The sequence below is a fragment of the Loxodonta africana genome, chromosome 6, assembly GCF_030014295.1.
Source record: "Loxodonta africana isolate mLoxAfr1 chromosome 6, mLoxAfr1.hap2, whole genome shotgun sequence".
NCBI lineage: Eukaryota > Metazoa > Chordata > Mammalia > Proboscidea > Elephantidae > Loxodonta > Loxodonta africana.
In genome coordinates this window covers 88,877,331-88,897,164 of record NC_087347.1, presented here as the reverse complement: position 1 = coordinate 88,897,164, position 19,834 = coordinate 88,877,331, and the positions used below count along the sequence as shown (strand labels likewise).

At 37.2% G+C, this 19,834-nt stretch overlaps 1 protein-coding gene across 7 annotated transcripts in view; it reads left to right on the top strand.

Annotated features, from left to right (window-relative positions):
• PKP4 (plakophilin 4) overlaps positions 1 to 19,834 on the top strand; it is a 310,497-nt gene that overhangs the window by 234,283 nt on the left and 56,380 nt on the right. For 4 of the 7 annotated variants that reach the window (XM_023542929.2, XM_023542930.2, XM_023542927.2 and 1 more), the window contains exons 8-9: positions 11,683 to 11,871; positions 13,483 to 13,702. In XM_023542929.2, the coding sequence (XP_023398697.1) occupies positions 11,683 to 11,871; positions 13,483 to 13,702 (409 nt within the window). The remainder of the gene's footprint in view (positions 1 to 11,682; positions 11,872 to 13,482; positions 13,703 to 19,834) is intronic. The other 3 variants (XM_064287107.1, XM_023542928.2, XM_064287108.1) reach the window with 1 other exon arrangement.

Below are 19,834 nucleotides of genomic sequence, written 5' to 3'. Positions count from 1 at the left end.
CAAAGAATATTTTCTTCTCTGTTTAAACTATTTGAGTTCTTATAGTAGTGGTCTCATACAATATTTGTCCTTTTGCAACTGACTAATTTCATTCAGCATAATGCCTTCCAGATTCCTCCATGATATAAAATGTTTCACAGATTCATCACTGTTCTTTATCAGTGCGTAGTATTCCATTGTGTGAATATACCATAATTTATCCATTCATCTGTTGATGGGCACCTTGGTTGCTTCCATCTTTTTGCTATTGTAAACAGTGCTGCAGTGAACATGCGATTGCATACATCTCTTCGTGTAAAGGCGCTTATTTCTCTAGAATAAATTCCAAGGAGTAGGATTGCTGGATTATATGGTAGTTCTATTTCTAGCTTTTTAAGGAAGCGCCAAATCGATTTCCAAAGTGCTTGTACCAATTTATATTCCCACCAACAGTGTAGAAGCTAGTTCCAGTCTCTCCACAACCTCTTCAACATTTATTATTTTGTGTTTTTTGGATTACTGGCAGCCATGTTGGAGTGAGATGGAATCTCATTATAGTTTTGATTTGCATTTCTCTACTGGCTAATGATCGTGAGCATTTCCTCATGTATCTGTTAGCTACCCGAATGTCTTCTTTAGTGAAGTGTCTGTTGTTGGTATCTTTGGCCCATTTTTTAATTGGGTTATTTGTCTTTTTATAGTTGAGTTTTTGCAGTATCATAGATTTTATACATCAGGCGCTGATTGGAGATGACATAGCTAAAAACTTTTTCCCAGCCTGTAGGTAATCTTTTTTACTGTTTTGGTGAAGTCTTTGGATGAGCAAAGGTGTTTTGGTATTTAGGAGCTCCCAGTTATCTAGTTTTTCTTCTGCATTGTTAGTAATGTTTTATATACTGTTTATGCCATGCATTAGGGCCTCTAATGTTGTCCCTATCTCTTCTTCCATGATCTTTATCATTTTAGATTTTATATTTATGTCTTTGATCCATTTTGAGTTAGTTTTTGTGCATGGTGTGAAGTATGGGCTTTGTTTCATTTTTTTGCAGATGGATATCCAGTTATGCCAGCATCATTTGTTAAAAAGACTGTCTTTTCCCCATTTAATTGATTTAGGGACTTTGTCAAACATCAACTGCTCATATGTGAATGGATTTTTGTCTGGATTCTCAATTCTGTTCCATTGGTCCATGTATGTGTTGTTGTACCAGTACCAGGCTGTTTTGACTACTGTGGTGGTATAATAGGTTCTAAAATCAGGTAGGGTGAGGCCTCCCAATTTGTTCTTCTTTTTCACTATGCTTTACTTATCCGGGGCCTCTTTCCCTTCCATACGAAGTTGGTGATTTGTTTCTCTGTCTCATTAAAGAACGTCATTGGAATTTCGATCAGAATTGCATTAAATCTGTAGATGGGTTTTGGTAGACTAGACATTTTTACAATGTTAAGTCTCCCTGTCCATGAGCAAGGTATGTTTTTCCACTTACGTAGGTCTCTTTTGGTTTCTTGCAGAAGTGTTTGTAGTTTTCGTTGTATAAGTCTTTTACATATCTGGTAAGATTTACTCCTAAGTATTTTATCTTCTTGGGGGCTGTTGTAAATGGTATTGATTTGGTAATTTCCTCTTTCATGTTCTTTTTGTTGGTGTAGAGGAATCCAACTGATTTTTGTATGTTTATCTTGTGTCCCAATACTCTACTGAATTCTTCTATTAGTTTCAGTAGTTTTCTGGAGGATTCCTTAGGGTTTTCTGTGTATAAGACCATGTCATCTGCAAATAGAGATACTTTTCTTCCTTGCCAACGTGGATGCCCTTTATTTCTTTATCTAGCCTAATTGCTCTGGCTAGGACCTGCAGCACAATGATGAATAAGAGTGTTGATAAAGGGCATCTTTGGTTCCCGATCTCAAGGGGAATGCTTTCAGACTTTCTCCATTTAGGATCATGTTGGCTATTGGCTTTGTATAAATGCCCTTTATTATGTTGAGGACTTTTCCTTATATTCCTATTTTGCTGAGAGTTTTTATCATGAATCGTTGTTGAACTTTGTCAAATGCTTTTTCTGCATCAATTGATAAAATCATGTGATTCTTTTGTTTTATTTATATGATAAAAAAAATAGATTACATGAATTGTTTTTCTAATGTTGAACCATCCCTCCATACCTGGTATAAATCCCACTTGGTCGTGGTGACTTATTTTTTTGTTATGTTGTTGAATTCTAATGGCTAGAATTTTGTTGAGGATTTTTACATCTAAGTTCATGAGGGATATAGGTCAGTAATTTTCTTTTTTTGTGGTGTCTTTACCTGGTTTTGGTATCAGGGATATGCTGGCTTCATAGAATGAGTTTGGGAGTATCGTGTCCTTTTCTATGCTCTGAAATACCTTTAGTAGTAGTGGTGTTAACGCTTCTCTGAAAGTTTGGTAGAACTCTGCAGTGAACCTGTCGGGGCCAGGGCTGTTTTTTTGTTGGGAGTTTTTTGATTACCTTTTCAATCTCTTCTTTTGTTATGGGTCTATTTAGTTGTTCTACCTCTGTTTGTGTTAGTTTAGGTAGGTAGTGTGTTTCTAGGAATTCATCCATTTCTTCTAGGTTTTCAAATTTGTTAGAGTATAATTTTTCATAGTAATCTGATATGGTTCTTTTCATTTCAGTTGGGTCTGTTGTAATATCGCCCCTCTCATTTCTTATTTGGGTTATTTGCTTCCTCTCCTGTTTTTGTTTTTTTTTTTGTCAGGTTGGCCAGTGGTTTATCAATTTTGTTAATTTTTTCAAGGAACCAGGTTTTGGTCTTGTTAATACTTTCAGTTTTTTTCTGTTTTCTATTTCATTTAATCCTGCTCTAATTTTTATTATTTGTTTTCTTCTGGTGCCTGAGGGTTTCTTTTGTTGTTCTCTTTCTATTCGTTCGAGTTGTAGGGATAATTCTTTGATTTTGGCCCTTTCTTCTTTTTTGTATGTGTGTATTTATTGATATAAATTGACCTCTGAGCACCTCTTTCGCTGTGACCCAAAGGTTCTGATAGGGAGTGTTTTCGTTCTCTGGATTCTATGAATTTCTTTATTCCATCCTTAATGTCTTCTATAATCCAGTCTTTTTGAGCAGGGCATTGTTCCGTTTCCAAGTGTTTGATTTCTTTTCCCTGCTTTTCTGTTATTGATTTATACTTTCATGGCCTTATAGTCAGAGAAGATGCTTTGTAATATTTCAGTGTTTTGGATTCTGTTAAGGCTTGCTTTATGACCTAATATGTGGTCTATTCTAGAGAATGTTCCATGTGCACTAGAAAAGAACGTATACTTGGCTGCTGTTGGGTGGAGTATTCTGTATTCTGTATATTCTATAAGGTCACGTTGGTTGATTGTGGCATTTATATCTTCCATGTCTTTATTGAGCTTTCTGGATGTCCTGTCCTTCACCAAAAGCAGTGTGTCGAAGTCTCCTACTATTTCTGTGGAGCTGTTTATCTCACTTTTCAATGCTGTTAGAGTTTGTTTTATGTATCTTGCAGCCCTGTCATTGGGTGTATAAATATTTAATATGGTTATATCCTCCTGGTATATTGTCCCTTTAATCATTATTTAGTGTCCTTTCTTATCATTTATGACGGATTTAACTTTAAAGTCTGTTTTGTCAGAAATTAATATTTCCACTCCTGCTCTTTTATGATTGTTGTTTGCTTGATATTTTTTTTTCCATCCTTTGAGTTTTAGTTTGTTTGTGTCTCTAAGTCTGAGGTGTGTCTCTTGTAAGCAGCATATAAACGGATCATGTTTTTTAATCCGTTCTGCCACTCTCTATCTGTTTATTGGTGCATTTAGTCCATTTACATTCAGCATAATTATGGATAGGTAGAAATTTAGTGCTGTCATTTTGCAGCGGGAAAGGTACTCAAAGTCCACGGACCATTTATGCTTGGACAGGAGCTGCTTCTGTCCTTAGCTCCCCTGGTTAGTGGAGGTGACAAATTATCTTTTCTCCTAACTCAAATTCATTCCTTCTCCAAGGCTAGGAGGATGGCTTTAGGTGCTCAACAGTGCCTATCTCAGCCCCAGGGAAATCAACCCCTGCTGAAGCCGGCTTGATGGCGGGGGGCGCGGAAAAATATACGCAAGTACTTTGCTTTTACTGAGAGCAGCGTTCTTCTCTCTTTCCGGAGATGTGAGTAGGCTCTGCAACTGGCTGCTTCTCCCTGAGGAAACTGAGGCCGAACGCTAGTATCGGCCCACCACAGGCACTCCTCAGAATGGTGCCTGAGGGCTCCTGGCAACTCAGGTCCAGTAAGTCCTCTTTGCTTCTGAACCGTCCCTTCCTTCCCCTGCTGCTCAGTTTGTTCTCTAACTTTGCCTTTGATGTTCAGGGCTCCTAGCTTGTCATAAATATACTCATTTCACTTGTTTTTTTGGGTCTTTTTTGTAAGAGGGCTCGCCGGAAGCATCTGTCTATTCCGTCTTCTTGGCCTCACCTCCAGGATTCATTTCTCGAAGTGGAATTGTTGGATCAAAATGTATACGCATTCTTTCTTTGCAAAATATTGTCTCCAAGAAGACTGCACAGATTTACATTTCCACCAATAGTTTAAGAGTATGCTTGTTTCACTATCCCTTCACTACCAACATATATTATCAGAAATCTTCATCTTTTTCAGTCCGATAGGTAAAAAGCTGTAACTCCTTGTTTTAAAGGCCTTTATCAGGTTATGACTGAGGTTGAGATTTATTATGTTTATTGGCCATTTTATTTATTTAACTTTTTTCCTACAAATCACAAGTTCAGGTCTTTTGTGAACTTTTATAATTTATAAAAGCTTTTTATACTTGAAGAAATTTCTCCTTTGTAATATACTTCTTAAATATCTCCCCATTTTGTCATTTGTCTTTTGATTTTAGTATATTTTCTTTACCAAAATTTTTAGTATTTTTGTGTGGTAAAATTAATCTTTTTTTCCCTTATGACTTCTGAGAAAGGTAAAGCCTTTTTGAGATTTTCTAATTGAATAATTTTGCATGAACCATTGATATTGAGCTTGATTTTGAACTTAAATAAATTCCTAGTGGAAAAGCCACTTTTTCATTCCACAATCAGTGGCTTGTACTTGGTTTAAAATATTTCTGGCATGTCTCTTAAAAGTATGCAGCAAAATTATGTGCTAATGATTTATGAAATTCTGTCTCCCAAACAAACCGTAAAACATAAATGGTTCTGAGGACTTCTGTGATCCTCTCTCTATATATGTAGAACGGATATGCAGAAATCTATGCTTGCGCTAGAGTAAAGGGAGAACCAAAGGAAGGAGGAGAACTCACAAATCGTTGTCTCTGTGCTTAACCCTGAGGGCCTCTCTCCTTTGGTTTAAAAAGCCCGCTTCTCTGGCAATGAAAGTGACTTTAAACTTTGTTTCAAGAAAAAAACACTAGACCTAGCTGGCCATGGAATTTTTTTTTCCTTCAAATGCAGCAGTTCTAAAGAAACAAAGGATTTCCTTAAACAGGTCCCAGGGGACTGTTGCTTTCCATCATCTACCTGCCCACTTAATCCGAATATGGATCTCAATTGGTGAATTCTTTCTTTTATTCTTATTTCAGAAAATGACTTGCGTGTCGTTGTGGTTCTTGATTTCAAAGATTAATAACCTTCTAGTTGGCCTGAAGCGTAGACTTAGTTCCTCGGACATTTGATGATCATAATTTAAATGATGATACAATGTATTACAAACTTACTTTCTACCACAGAAAAATATGTATACGTGTTGAGAAAAGTTTTGAGAAGGAAAAGTTCATGTTTATAAGATAAATTTATGTTTATTTCTACTGTGTTAAATGTAAAGTTTTAACTCACAAGAAATATATCATTGTAATGGGTACGTTAATGTGTATTTATGGAATTGCAAGTAGAAATTATTGGTTGGATAAATAATATATGGAATATCAGTGTTTTCCATTATTGGGAGGGGGAATTGAGAGGTAAGGTTATTAAAAATTAATCCGTGGAAATACTTCTGGAAAAATTTTCTAATAACAATTATGAAACATAATTACAGTCTTCTAGCTTAAATGATAGTTATGGTGCGCTTTCTACACAATCATTTTACTTAATCTACAGAGGCTGTATAATTTTGTAATTTTTTTTAATGCAATGCCTGTATGTTTTGGTTTTATTTTTAATGTATACACAGATAAACACAAATAGTAACAGTTATGTTATTTAGAAAGATTTTTAATACCAAGAAAGTGCCACATATCATTATAATTTAAGCCTTCATTTCCCATCATAGTTTGTTACATATAATAATATTATCTCACTGATAATACTTTAAGGAGCCTTAGTGGTAAAATGGTTAAGAACTTTGCTGCTAATAGAAAGGTTGGTGGTTCACACCCACCCAGCAGCTACATGGAAGAAAGACCTAGTGATCTGCTTCCGAAAAGATTACACCCCTGAAAATACTATGAGGCAGTTCTGCTCTGTTGCATGGGGTTGCCATAAGTCAAAAATCGACTGGGCAGCAACTAAGAATAACAACTGTAATCATTTAACAATGTTAATGTTTATAAAAATTTTCATGTTTCATGAATTCCAGTGAAGAATCCAGCCAGATCCTTGTACAATGAAAATATAATCCTGTGATAATGGTACAGAATGCTTTGTTCTTATTTCACGTCCCAGTGTCGTGGTAGGAGCACAGGCTTGGGGGCTTCAGGAGCATCCAGTGCTTGGCTTTCCTCTGCCCGAGTGTGTCATAATCCTCAGGATCTCTCAGTGTTCCAAGAGTACCTTTGGCTCCATTAAATGTTAAAATAGCACCTTGAATTGCTAAGATTACTCAGGACTTGTGCTTGTACCTGAGCACTTTGTCACCACTAACAGAAATAGCGCGTGCACTTTTGTTCAAGATTGCCATGGACTCCATAAAGAAGTAAAACTTAAACCTCTGCTAAGCAGAATGAGAAAACTGCCAGTGAATTAAAAGTTGAGATCCTGAAATGAGAATTATACGGTAACAATTATAATACCATCTTTAGAGTTACATCAGCTTCCATAGACCCCTGGTAGGCTCAGACTTCCTCTTTGAACCTTATATTGTGTAAGGCCCTGTTGACTTCAGGGAAGTTTCTCACACCACATCATTAATCCTTGAGGGATAGCTGTGGCTGGTGTTGGGTTTTTAATGACACAGCATTTATCTCTGATTTCCTTGCAGGAAGTAGTTCTTTGATGGAGGTGAATTACGTTTCCTTTTGGGCTCTAAGTTTCCTCGTTTTTGCTGTGAGATGGTTCAGCTGGATAATCACCCAGTTATAAAATTGTATGAACTTGTAGTCTTCATTTTAGCAAGCGGGGAGCCAGTAGATAAAACCCACATTGGTTCATTTAGTTGCTTCCCATTTCACATTATTGTTCAGGGTAGGTAATAATCATTCACATTTAGCTTTGTGTATTTATTAACTTACTTGCTGCTCATTACTAAGCAACATGTAATTAGCACTCACATTCAGGCCCATTTGCTTTTACTTGTGATATGATTAACTGAACTGGGAATGATCCTATCTTTTTGTAACTGTACATAATACAGAATTTACTGATACACATTTTAAAAGAAACTAAAATGTTTGGTTTTGAAATCTACTTTTTTTTTATAAGTCTCTTGTGAACAGTTTCAATCAAAGAATATTTTAAATATTTAAAGTTTCTCTGCTAACTTTGTGCATTTCCGTTACACCAGAAAGAAGGTAAATAAGAATGCTGTGTGGGTTCCTGTAAAACAAGTCTTTGTTTCCCTTTGCTTTTTTTTTTTAAAGGAAATACCATGATAAATAATAAAATAATACCAAATTCTATTCATTCATTGATAATATTCCAAGTTCTGTAGCATACAATTTCCAGTGGTTTCCTGTAAAAAGCATATGTAAATTAATGGAGAGAGCTACTTTTTGAACATCAGCGTTTTAAAAACCCATTGCCGTCAAGTTGATTCCAACTCAAATCAACCTTTAGTAAGCACTGTTTTTTAGGTGTTGTCTTAGGTGTTGCAACTTAAAGGGGTGTGAGACATGGCAGGCTCCACCTCCAAAGGACTGACCACTTCATGTAAGACCAGGCAGTTCTTCAGGCAGTGAAAGAGAATGCTGTGAACGACTGCATGTATCTGTTTATGAAAACCTTGTGAAACTAGAAAAGGGCATTTTCTTTTTGGTCACTGTCATAAAATAGCTTACAGTTAAGAAATGAATCCCCCACGTGTCTGTCAGCTTGTTGTACTGTGGGGGCTTGCGTGTTGCTGTGAAACTGGAAGCTATCCCAAGGGTATTCAGATACCAGCAGGGTCATCCATGGAGGACAAGTTTCAGCTGAGCTTCTGGACTAAGACAGACTAGGAAGAAGGACCCGGCAGTCTACTTCTGAAAAGCATTAGCCAGTGAAAACCTTATGAATAGCAGCAGAACATTGTCTGATATAGTGCTGGAAGATGAGCCCCCCAGGTTAGAAGGCACTCCAAAAGATGACTGGGGAAGGGCTGCCTCCTCAAAGTAGAGTCAACCTTAATGACGCAGATGGAGTAAAGCTTTCGGGACCTTCATTTGCTGATGTGACACAACTCAAAATGAGAAGAAACAGTTGCAAACATCCATTAATAATTGGAACCTGGAATGTACAAAGTATGAATCTAGGAAAATTGGAAATCATCAAAAATGAAATGGAACACATAAACATCGATATCCTAGGCATTAGTGAGCTGAAATGGGCTGGTATTTGGCCATTTTGAATCGGACAATCATACAGTCTACTACGATGGAAATGAAAACTCGAAGAGGAATGGTGTTGCATTCATCATCTAAAATAACGTTTCAAGATATATGCTGAAGTACAACGCTGTCAGTGATAGCATAATATCCATACACCTACAAGGAAGACCAGTTAATACGACTATTATTCAAATTTACACACCAGCCACTAGAGACAAAGATGAAGAAATAGAAGATTTTTATCACCTGCTGCAGCCTGAAATTGATTGCACATGCAATCAAGATGCATTGATAATTACTGGCGACTGGAATGTGAAAGTTAGAAACAAAGAAGAAGGATCAGTAGTTGGAAAATATGGCCTTGGTGATAGAAACGATGCTGGAGATGGAATGATAGAATTTTGCAAGACCAACGATTTCTTCATTGCAAATACCTTCTTTCACCAGCATAAACAGCGACTATACACATGGACCTTGCCAGATGGAATGCACAGAAATCAAATTGACTACATCTGTGGAAAGAGACGATGGAAAAGCTCAATATCATCAGCCAGAACAAGGCCAGGAACAGACCATCAATTGCTCATATGCAAGTTCAAGCTGAAGCTGAAGAAAATCAGAGCAAGTCCACGGGAGCCAAAATATGACCTTGAGTATATCCCACCTGAATTTGGAGACCACCTGAAGAATAGATATGACACATTGAACACTAGTGACCAAAGACCAGACAAGTTGTGGAATGACATCAAGGATATTGTACATGAAGAAAGCAAGAGGTCATAAAGAGTCAGGAAAGAAAGAAAGACCAAGATGGATGTCAGAGGAGACTCTGAAACTTGCTCTCAAATGTCAAGCAGCTAAAGCAAAAGGAAGAATTGATAAAGTAAAAGAACTGAAGATTTCAAAGGGTGTCTCGAGAAGACAAAGTATTATAATGACTTGTGCAAAAAGCTGGAGATAGAAAACCAAAAGGGAAGAACACACTCAATGTTTCTCAAGCTGAAAGAACTGAAGAAAAAATTCGAGCCTCTAGTTGCAATAGTGGGTTCCATGGGGAAAATATTAAACGACGCAGGAAGCATCAAAAGAAGATGGAAGGGATACACAGAGTCATTATAACAAAAAGAATTAGTCGATGTTCAACGATTTCAAGAGATGGCATATGATCAGGAACCGATGGTACTGAAGGAAGAAGTCCAAGCTGCTCTGAAGGCATTGGCGAAAAACAGGGCTCCAGGAGCTGGTGGAATATCAACTGAGATGTTTCAGCAAACAGATTCTGTGCTGGAAGTGCTCACTCGTCTATGCCAAGAAATATGGAAGATAGCTTCCTGGCCAAGTGACTGGAAGAGATCCATATTTATGCCTATTCCCAAGCAAGGTGATTCAACCGCATGTGGAAATTATAGAACAATATCATTAATATCACACACAAGCAAAATTTTGCTGAAGATCATTCAAAAATGGCTGCAGCAGTATATTGACAGGGAACTGCCAGAAATTCAGGCTGGTTTCAGAAGAGGACATGGAACCAGGGATATCACTGCTGGTGTCAGATGGATACTGGCTGAAAGCAGAGAATACCAGAAGGATGTTTATCTGTGTTTTATTGACTGTGCAAAGGCATTCAACTGTATGGATCATAACAAATTATGGATAACATTGCAAAGAATGGGAACTCCAGAACACTTAATTGTGCTCATGAGGAACCTTTAAATAGATCAAGACACAGTTTGGACAGAACAAGGGCATACTGATTGGTTTAAAGTCAGGAAAGTGTGTGTCAGGGTTGTATTCTTTCACCACACCTATTCAATCCGTATGCCTAGCAAATAATACGAGAAGCTGGACCATATGAAAAGAACGGGGCATCAAGATTGGAGGAAGACTCATTAACAACCTGCGTTATGCGGATAACACAACCTTGCTTGCTGAAAGTGAAAATGATTTGAAGGACTTACTAATGAAGATCAAAGACCACAGCCTTCAGTATGGATTACACCTCAACTTAAAGAAAACAAAAATCCTCACAACTGGACCGATGAGCAACATCATGATAAACAGAGAAGAGATTGAAGTTGTCAAGGATTTCATTTTACTTGGATCCACAATCAACAGCCATGGAAGCAGCAGTCAAGAAATCAAAAGATGCATTGCATTGGGTAAATCTGCTGCAGAGGACCCCTTTAAAGTGTTGAAGAGCAAAGATGTCACCTTGAAGACTAAGGTGCGCCTGACCCAAGACATGGGTTATTTTCAATTGCATCGTATGCCTGTGAAAGCTGGACAATTAATAAGGAAGACCGAAGAAGAATTGACACCTTTGAATTGTGGCCTTGGTGAAGAATATTGAATGTACCATGGACTGCCAAAAGAATGAACAAATCTGTCTTGGAAGAAGTGCAGCCAGAATGCTCGTTAGAGGCAAGGATGGCGAGACTGTGTCTTACATACTTTGGACATGTTGTCAGGAGGGATCAGTCCCTGGAGAAGGACATCATACTTGGCAGACTACAGGGAAGACCCTCAATGAATCGGATTGACAAAGTGGCTGCAACAATTAGCTCAAGCATAAATAACAACGATTGTAAGGATGGCTCAGGACCAGGCAGTGTTTCGTTCTGTTGTGCATGGGGTTGCTATGAGTCAGAACTGACTGGATGGCACCGAACAACAACAAGTGAATTTCAGGGTATCATACCATTCAATAATTCCTTATTATTATTTGTTAGAAAATATACTTTTTTCTTGCTACCAAGAGAAGTTTTTATTTAAAATATATACGTTGTGGTGTTTTCACACTTGGCATCCCTCTTTTGTAAAATTTACTAGTTTGGTGTTTAGATTTGACTTGATATATGGTGCTCGTGCTTAGGGTTTTAATTAGGGTTTATATTTTTGGCCTCACCGCAGTTTTCTTAATTTCTTTATGATGTCATTTTTCTGCTTCCAGGCTTACGGAGTTCATATGCTAGTCAGCACAGCCAACTTGGGCAAGACCTTCGTTCAGTTGTGTCTCCTGACTTACACATCACTCCTATATATGAGGGGCGAACCTACTACAGTCCAGTGTACCGAAGCCCAAACCATGGAACTGTGGAGCTCCAAGGATCACAGACAGCCTTGTATCGCACAGGCTCAGGTGGGCATCAGCCGTCTGTTTCCTGATTTCATGGGCTCAATTATAAAAGGATTTTATGGAGACTCAGCTCCCTGTTAGAATGAAATCAAGTTCCCCATTTGGTTGTCAGATAAGCAGCTGTGACAACAGATCAATAAACAGTAAAACAGACTTTCATTTAGTACCTATTTATAGGTGATAAATGGACATAATAATTGTACTGTTAATTCACAAATAAGTTTGTAAAGCCATAAATCTGACCCTCCTCAGGTTAGAAACATACGAGATGTAGAAGGGAAAGCCTTTGTTGGGGTATTTCTTTGTAATTTTCTTGCTTGGAATGAGAATTTGGAGAAAATTCGTATATAAGTTACTTGGCTATCTTTTTAAATTTAACATGTATGTTGCTGGAGTATATTTGGCATTACCCCTTTTTAGATGTTTGATTTCCTCTGAATCCTTCAGTGTACAATGTGAAATCAGTATCCCTTGTGATGGACTCAAAAGTGTTACAGAATGTAGTTAGGGGATTTATGGAAACAGGAGGAGGCTAGTGCATCGCACCCTTGCACCTCCAACCCTCCCATTTATACCCACACTGTAATGACTGATAGAGCAGAGCGGTCGCCTGTGGCAGTGTGAGCTGCCATATTGTGCCACGGGGCTGGTTCACAGAGTCTCAAGGGACTGCTTCTTTCTAAAAATAATAATAAAAGAGGTAGTGCAGATTTATTAACATGCCTACACACGAGCTCCAGGTAGCAATGAAAATCCCCCAAAAGGCACAGCTCCCAGAGACATACCTCCCTGACCACCAGGAGGCAGAAGACCACGTTTGAATTGGTTCTTTGCCAAAATCCGATAGTGTGGTCCACTAAGAGATTTTCTTCTAATAGGTTGTATGTTCAATTTTTAGTAGATGTTAGTGAAGAAATATTTCATTTGTTCTTATGTTCCATAAATTGAAAATTTTCTTTAATGGGATTGATAAATGAATAATGCTGTTAAAGTCTTCTGATTATAAGAAGAATATGTATACAATCATTGGAGAGATACCTGTTGCAGTAAGTAATTAGGAAAGAATTGTTAAATACAGTGTATAGTACCTTTATATTTAGTATCATCCTATAATCTGAAGAAGTGGCCAGGGAAGAATTTTATATATCGATCTTCTCTCTTGTAAAATAAATTTTCCAATGTTAGTAAGATCTACAGCTCTATAAATAAAATGTATATCAAAATAAGTAATTTCTGTATACTAAATGTTAAAAATTTGTTTCAATTATTTACAAATTTATGTGAACACTTTCATTTTTTATCACTAAAATGAAATAATGAAATTTCTCAGATGAGCTTATTTTCCTGTATTTTTATGCAGCTTTAAGTTACTGTATCTCAGTAAGGGTATTAAAACCTATTATATAAGCATTTTTGCTCTTTCCTGCTAATGCAATTGACATAAACATTATTATTGTATATTTAAAAAGTACCTTTTTTTAGTGTTAACATGCTAGATTTGTAAAATCTAAAAGTAACCCATTTAAATAATTGCTAAAAATTGTAATTCTTCTTAAAATTAAAAATGCGTTGCCTTTTAAAAGTATAGCTTTTTTTAAAATGTTGACTTTCTAGTAGGTGTTGGAAATCTGCAAAGGACGTCCAGCCAACGAAGTACCCTTACATACCAAAGAAATAATTATGCTCTAAACACAACAGCCACCTACGCCGAGCCCTACAGGCCGATCCAGTACCGAGTGCAAGAGTGCAATTATAACAGGCTTCAGCACGCAGCACCGGCTGATGATGGCACCACTCGATCCCCATCAATAGACAGTATTCAGAAAGACCCCAGGCAAGTACCGGTTCTGAACCTCCAGAATGCTGCAGTGTCGCAGGAGCTAACCAGGACCTTCATTCTGACTTTTCTTTAAGAAGCCTCATCTATTATAGTATGAGTAACTTCTTACATCTAATACTTTCAGTTGTATGCCGGCTATGTAGGTCATTGAGGTTAATTTCATTTTAAAGATAGATTCCTTCTTTCAGTGCTTTAATAGTAGGCTAGAGAATGCACAGGTCTGTTTGAATATCTGCAGCATTCATCATTGAAATACTTCACCAAGGCAACTACCTGGGATAGCCTCTTTGTCTGAATTTCAGGAAAGATTTGAAAGGATCATTTTACCCTTTTCCCTTCTCCTGACTGACTTTTGGATAAGAGCTTCAGAAGATATATTTGATTGTTTTAAACTATGAAAGGCCAGTTTTGTGGACATTTTGAATTGTCTAGTTATATTGGTCAACTCTGTAGCTTTATTTTAACTGTCCTTTCAAAAGCTTGCTGCCATTTAGGAGAGATGGTTTACAAGACACTCTCATATCTCATAAGCAAAAAATATTTGGCAAATTGTAGATGTTTCCTCCTTTTAATTTTGTTTGGCCATGTAGAGAACTTTTTTTTTTAAGATAAGTCATGTTGTACTTGATTGGTTTTTGGAAAACTGGCCTTGTCTTTAATGAAAGTCATTTAAAATATTTAGGAAGTAAAGAGTTAGAAACTAAGAGAATTTTACTTTCTGAAAGAATGAAATTGTTACTAAATTTTAACCAGCTTCAGTGTTATTTTCCTGTATTTTTATAGCAAGATTTCACTTACTCCTTTCCCATAAATAGTTGTTTCACTAGAAAATTGTTATAATTATCAGTTCATTTTTAGCAACCTAGACTTATTCTAATGATTATGAATTGAAAACATAAATGACGTTTTTGTCATTAAAACAGAATAAATGTATTTTAGAGAGTTGAATGGGAAACAGACTGCTTCACTAAAACCACTTCACCAATTCACTTTTTTGCCTAAAATGCTTTAAGTTTTCTGTATACGTTCAACTCTGCTATTCCTTGTTTGCTATCTTTTTGTCATTTTAAAGATTTTTAAATAATTTGGCTAATGGTACCCCCAATATAATTAAATCAGAAGTATTGTTACATAATTTCCTTTTTTAAAATGACAAAAGTGTAGGACACCCAAATGGATGTAAAAATTTCCAAAAGGGTTTTGAATTACAGGTAATTTAGGCCATACCTGGGCTGAACCTGGAGAGAAAATAATAGCTACCCAGAAAAGCAGTGAAGTGTGATTAGAGCTTTAAGTTTAATACCTGTCCGTGAAGACTTCAGTTTTGACCTCTGATACGAGTTGATTCACTCTAAACAAGGATTTCATGTATGATAATATCCTTCAGCTATTCATAGTATGATAATTTCATAGTCTAATGTATAAAACTGTTATGGCTAGCTTTGATTATGTGAAACTTTACTGATAATGAATTTCATAAGATGAATAAATGATTATTTTATAATAATAGGTACATTCATTCTAGCTGAAGGTGGCATCTGAGAGAATCTGAAGTTTGAATATTCAAACCAAAATTAAAAGTTACATGACAACTGTTACTTAATTTTTAGTTTTGAAAATAGCCTCTTTAATAGTTTCATTCACTTATAAACCTGCTTTTTTATTATTATTATTAATGCTATATTATAATTAGCCTAAAAAATTCTTTTTAAGGCTGATGAGGTCATTGTTCCTTATTATATTAAAAGAGAATCCAAGGGTTTTTTTTTTATCATTGTCTAATTTGGAAGCAAAATTTATTAGTAGTAAAAATGATACTGCTAAAAAGAGTAGCATAAAAGTATTTCCTATGGACAGTGACAGTAACATGAAGAATGATCTCAGTCATGGTGTTTCTTTTGAGCAGGACTCAGTTTGTGACTTTCAACAGGATAACTTTATCACTCCTTTGACCTTTTTGCTGTCATCAAATATTTTGCTTCTACATATATTATAAAACCTACAGCACAACATTTATGTTACTGTTTTTGCTTTAAGGATCAGTTGTCTTTTAAAGAAATTAAAAAGAAGAAGAAAGACAATGTTTCATATTTATATTTACTATTTATAGTGCTCTTCACTTTTTCCTGTAAAGCCATGTTCCCACTTGAACTGTATCCCTTCAGCCTGAAGAACTTCCTTTAACCTTTTTTGTGTTGCAGGTCTGCTAGCAACAAATTTTCTCAGTTTTCATTATCTGAAAATATTTTTGTTTCACTGATTTTAAAAAGATTTTTTGCTAGATTTAAAATTCAGGGTCACTAGGTGTCTTTCTTTTTTCTCCTGGTATTTTAAAAGATGTCATTCACTGCATTCAGATCTCCATAATTTCTGATAAGAAACCAGCTAGCATTTTCGTCTGTCTTCCCATTATGTAATGTGTCTCCTCTGTGGCTGCTTTTTAGATTTTTCTCTTTATCTTAGGCTTTCAGCATTTAACCTGTTCTGGGTTCACTGAGATTCTTGGACAGTAAGTGTATGATTTTCACCAAAACTGAAAATTTTTCAACCATTTTTTTTCCCCCCATCCTAACCTCTTTCATCTCCTTCTGGGATTCCAATTAAATGTATGATAAACCACTTGGTATTATCCCACAGGTTTTTTTTCTGAAGTTTTATTCATTGATTTCTAACCTTTTTCTCTGTAATCTTCAGATTGGATGTATTTTTATTGACCTATATTCACACTGGAAACCCTGGTGGCATAGTGGTTAAGCGCTATGGCTCCTAACCAAAGGGTCAGCAGTTGGAATCCACCAGGTGCTCCTTGGAAACTCTATGGGGTAGTTCTACTCTGTCCTATAGTTTCGCTATGAGTTGGAATCGGCTCGACAGCAGTGGGTTTGATTTCGGTTTTTTTAATATTCACATTTACTATACTTTCTTCTGCAGCCTTCAACCTGCTGTTAAGCCTATCCCATAATTTTTTTCTTTTTTTACTTCAGATACTTGATCCTTTTTTAATAGTTTTAATTTCTCTGATAAGAAGCCCCATGTGTTCATGTCTTATGCCCATCTTTTCCTTGAAGTCTTTGAGCACATTTATAATAACCATTTTAAAGTCCTCCTACTAATTCCAACATCTAGATTGTCTCTGGGTCCATTGCTGTTGGTTTCCTTTTTTTCTTATTTGGAAGTCAGATTATCCTGCTGCTTCTCACGTCTAGTATTTTTAAGTTATATTATGACTGTTATAGATGATACATTGTAGGGACTTTGGATTATTCTCTCCTCCTTTAGGGTGCTGAGTTTTGTTCTGAGATAGTTAAATTACTGACAGATGCTTTGGATCCTGTCAAGGTTGGTTTTGTTCTTTGTTAGGCTATATCTATATTTATTGTTAGTCCTAGAACATGGCCCTTATTCAAAGCCGTTTTAGAGTCTTGACTAAATGCCTGAGGTGCTCAGCATGGTCCTCACTCTGACAGGGCTGATGTCAACATCACCCAGCACTAGTATCTGTCCACCTCTCCATTTTGCAGCAGTTACTGTACTCTGGACCTGTACTTGTGCCATACACGAGTGTAGCCCAGCTCTCACCTGAAGGCCACATTATTGTTGTTAGGTGCTGTCAAGTTGGTTCTGACTTATAGCAACCCCATGTACCACAGAACGAAGCACTGCATCATCCTCACAATCGTTCTTATGCCTGAGCCCATTGTTGCACCCATTGTGTCAGTCCATCTCGTTAAGGGTCTTCTTTTTCAATGACCTTCTACTTTACCAACGCAAAGGATGGGAGTTCCAGAAAACTTAATTGTGCTCATGAGGAACCTGTACCTAGATCAGGAGGCAGTTGTTTGGACAGAACAAGGGGATGCTGAGTGGTTTAAAGTCATGAAAGGTGTACGTCAGGGTTGTATCCTTTCACCATACGTATTCAATCTGTATGCTGAGCAGATAATCCAAGAAGCTGGGCTGTATGAAGAACAGGGCATCAGGATTGGCAGAAGACTTATTAACAACCTGCGTGATGCAGATGACACAACCTTTCTTGCTGAAAGTGAAGAGGACTTGAAGCACTTACTGATGAAGATCAAAGACCACAGCCTTCAGTATGGATTACACCTCAACTTAAAGAAAGCAAAAATCCTCACAACTGGACCAATGAGCAACATCATGATAAACGGAGAAAAGATTGAAGTTGTCAAGGATTTCATTTTACTTGGATCCAAAGTCAATGCCTATGGAAGCAGCAGCCAAGAAATCAAAAAATGCATTGCGTTGGGTAAATCTGCTGCAAAGGACCTCTTTAAAGTGTTGAAAAGCAAAGATGTCACCTTGAAGACTAAGGTATGCATGATGCAAGCCATGGTATTTTCAGTCGCATCATGTGCATGTGAAAGCCGGACAGTGAATAAGGAAGACCAAAGAAGAATTGATGCCTTTGAATTGTGGTGTTGGCAAAGAATATTGAATATACGATGGACTGCCAAAAGAATGAACAAATATGTCTCGGAAGAAGTACAACCAGAATGCTCCTTAGAAGCAAGGATGGTGAGACTGCATCTTAAATACTTTGGATGTGTTGTCAGGAGGGATCAGTCCCTGGAGAAGGACATCATGCTTGGTAAAGTACAGGGTCAGAGGAAAAGAGGAAGACCCTCAACAAGATGGATTAATACAGTGGCTGCAACAGTAGGCTTAAGCGTAACAACGATTGTAAGAATGGCGCAGGACTGGGCAGTGTTTCGTTCTCTTGTGTATAGGATCTCTATGAGTCAAAACTGACTCGACGGCACCTAACAACAACAACAACAACTACTGCTTTACGAAGGATGATGTCTTTCTCCAGGAACTGGTCCCTCTTGATAACGCGTCCAAGATATGTGAGATGTAGCCTCACCATCCTTGCTCCTAAGGAGCATTCTGACTGTACTTGTTCCAAGACAGATTTGTTCGTTCTTTTGGCAGTCCATAGTATATTCAATATTATTTGCAACACAATTCAAAGGTGTCAATTCTTCCTCAGTCTTCCTTATTCATAGTAAAACTTTCACCTGCATATGAGGGGATTGAAAATACCATGGCTTGGGTCAGGTGTACCTTAGTCTTCAAGGTGACATCTTTGCTTTTCAACACTTTAAAGAGGTATTCTGCAGCAGATTTGCCTAGTGCAATGTGTCATTTGATTTCTTGACTGCTGCTTCCATGGCTGTTGACTGTGGATCCAAGTAAAACGAAATCCAGTCTTTTCTCCATTTATCATCATGTTGCTTATTGGTCCAGTCGTGAGGATTTTTGTCATCTTTATGTTGAGGTGTCATCCATATCGAAGGCTGTGGTCCTTGATCTTCATCAGTAAGTGCTTCAAGTCCTCTTCACTTTCAGCAAACACGTTTGTGTCATCTGAATAATGCAGGTTGTCTTCCTCCAATCCTCATGCTTCATTCTTCATATAGTTCAGCTTCTTGGATTATTTGCTCAGCATACAGATTGAATAAGTATGGTGAAAGAGTTACAGCCTTGATGCACACCTTTCCTGACTTTAAACCATGACACAGTATCCCCCTGTTCTGTTCAAAGGACTGCCTCTTGCTCTATTTACAGGTTCCTCATGAGCACAATTAAATGCTCTGGAATCCCCGTTCTTTGAAATGTTATCCATAATTTGTTGTGATCCACACAGTCAAATGCCTTTGCATAGTCAATGAAACACAGGTAAATATCCTTCCAGTGTTCTCTGCTTTCAGCCAGGATCCATCTGACATCAGCAATGATATCCTTTGTTCCATGTCCTCTTCTGAATCCGACTTGAATTTCTGGCAGTTCCCTGTCGATACACTGCTGCAGCCGCTTTTGAATGACCTTCATCAAAATTTTACTTGTATGTGATATAAATGATAAAAAAAAAAGTGTTTGATAATTTTTGCATTCAGTGGCATCACCTTTCTCAGGCATAGGCATAAATATGAATCTCTTCCAGTTGGTTGACCGGGTAGCTGTCTTCCAAATTCCTTGGCATAGACGAGTGAACACTTGCAGCGCTGCATCTGTTTGTTGAAACATCTCAGTTGGTATTCCATCAATTCCTGGAACCTTGCTTTTTGCCAATGCCTTCAGTGCAGCTCAGACTTCTTTTTTATC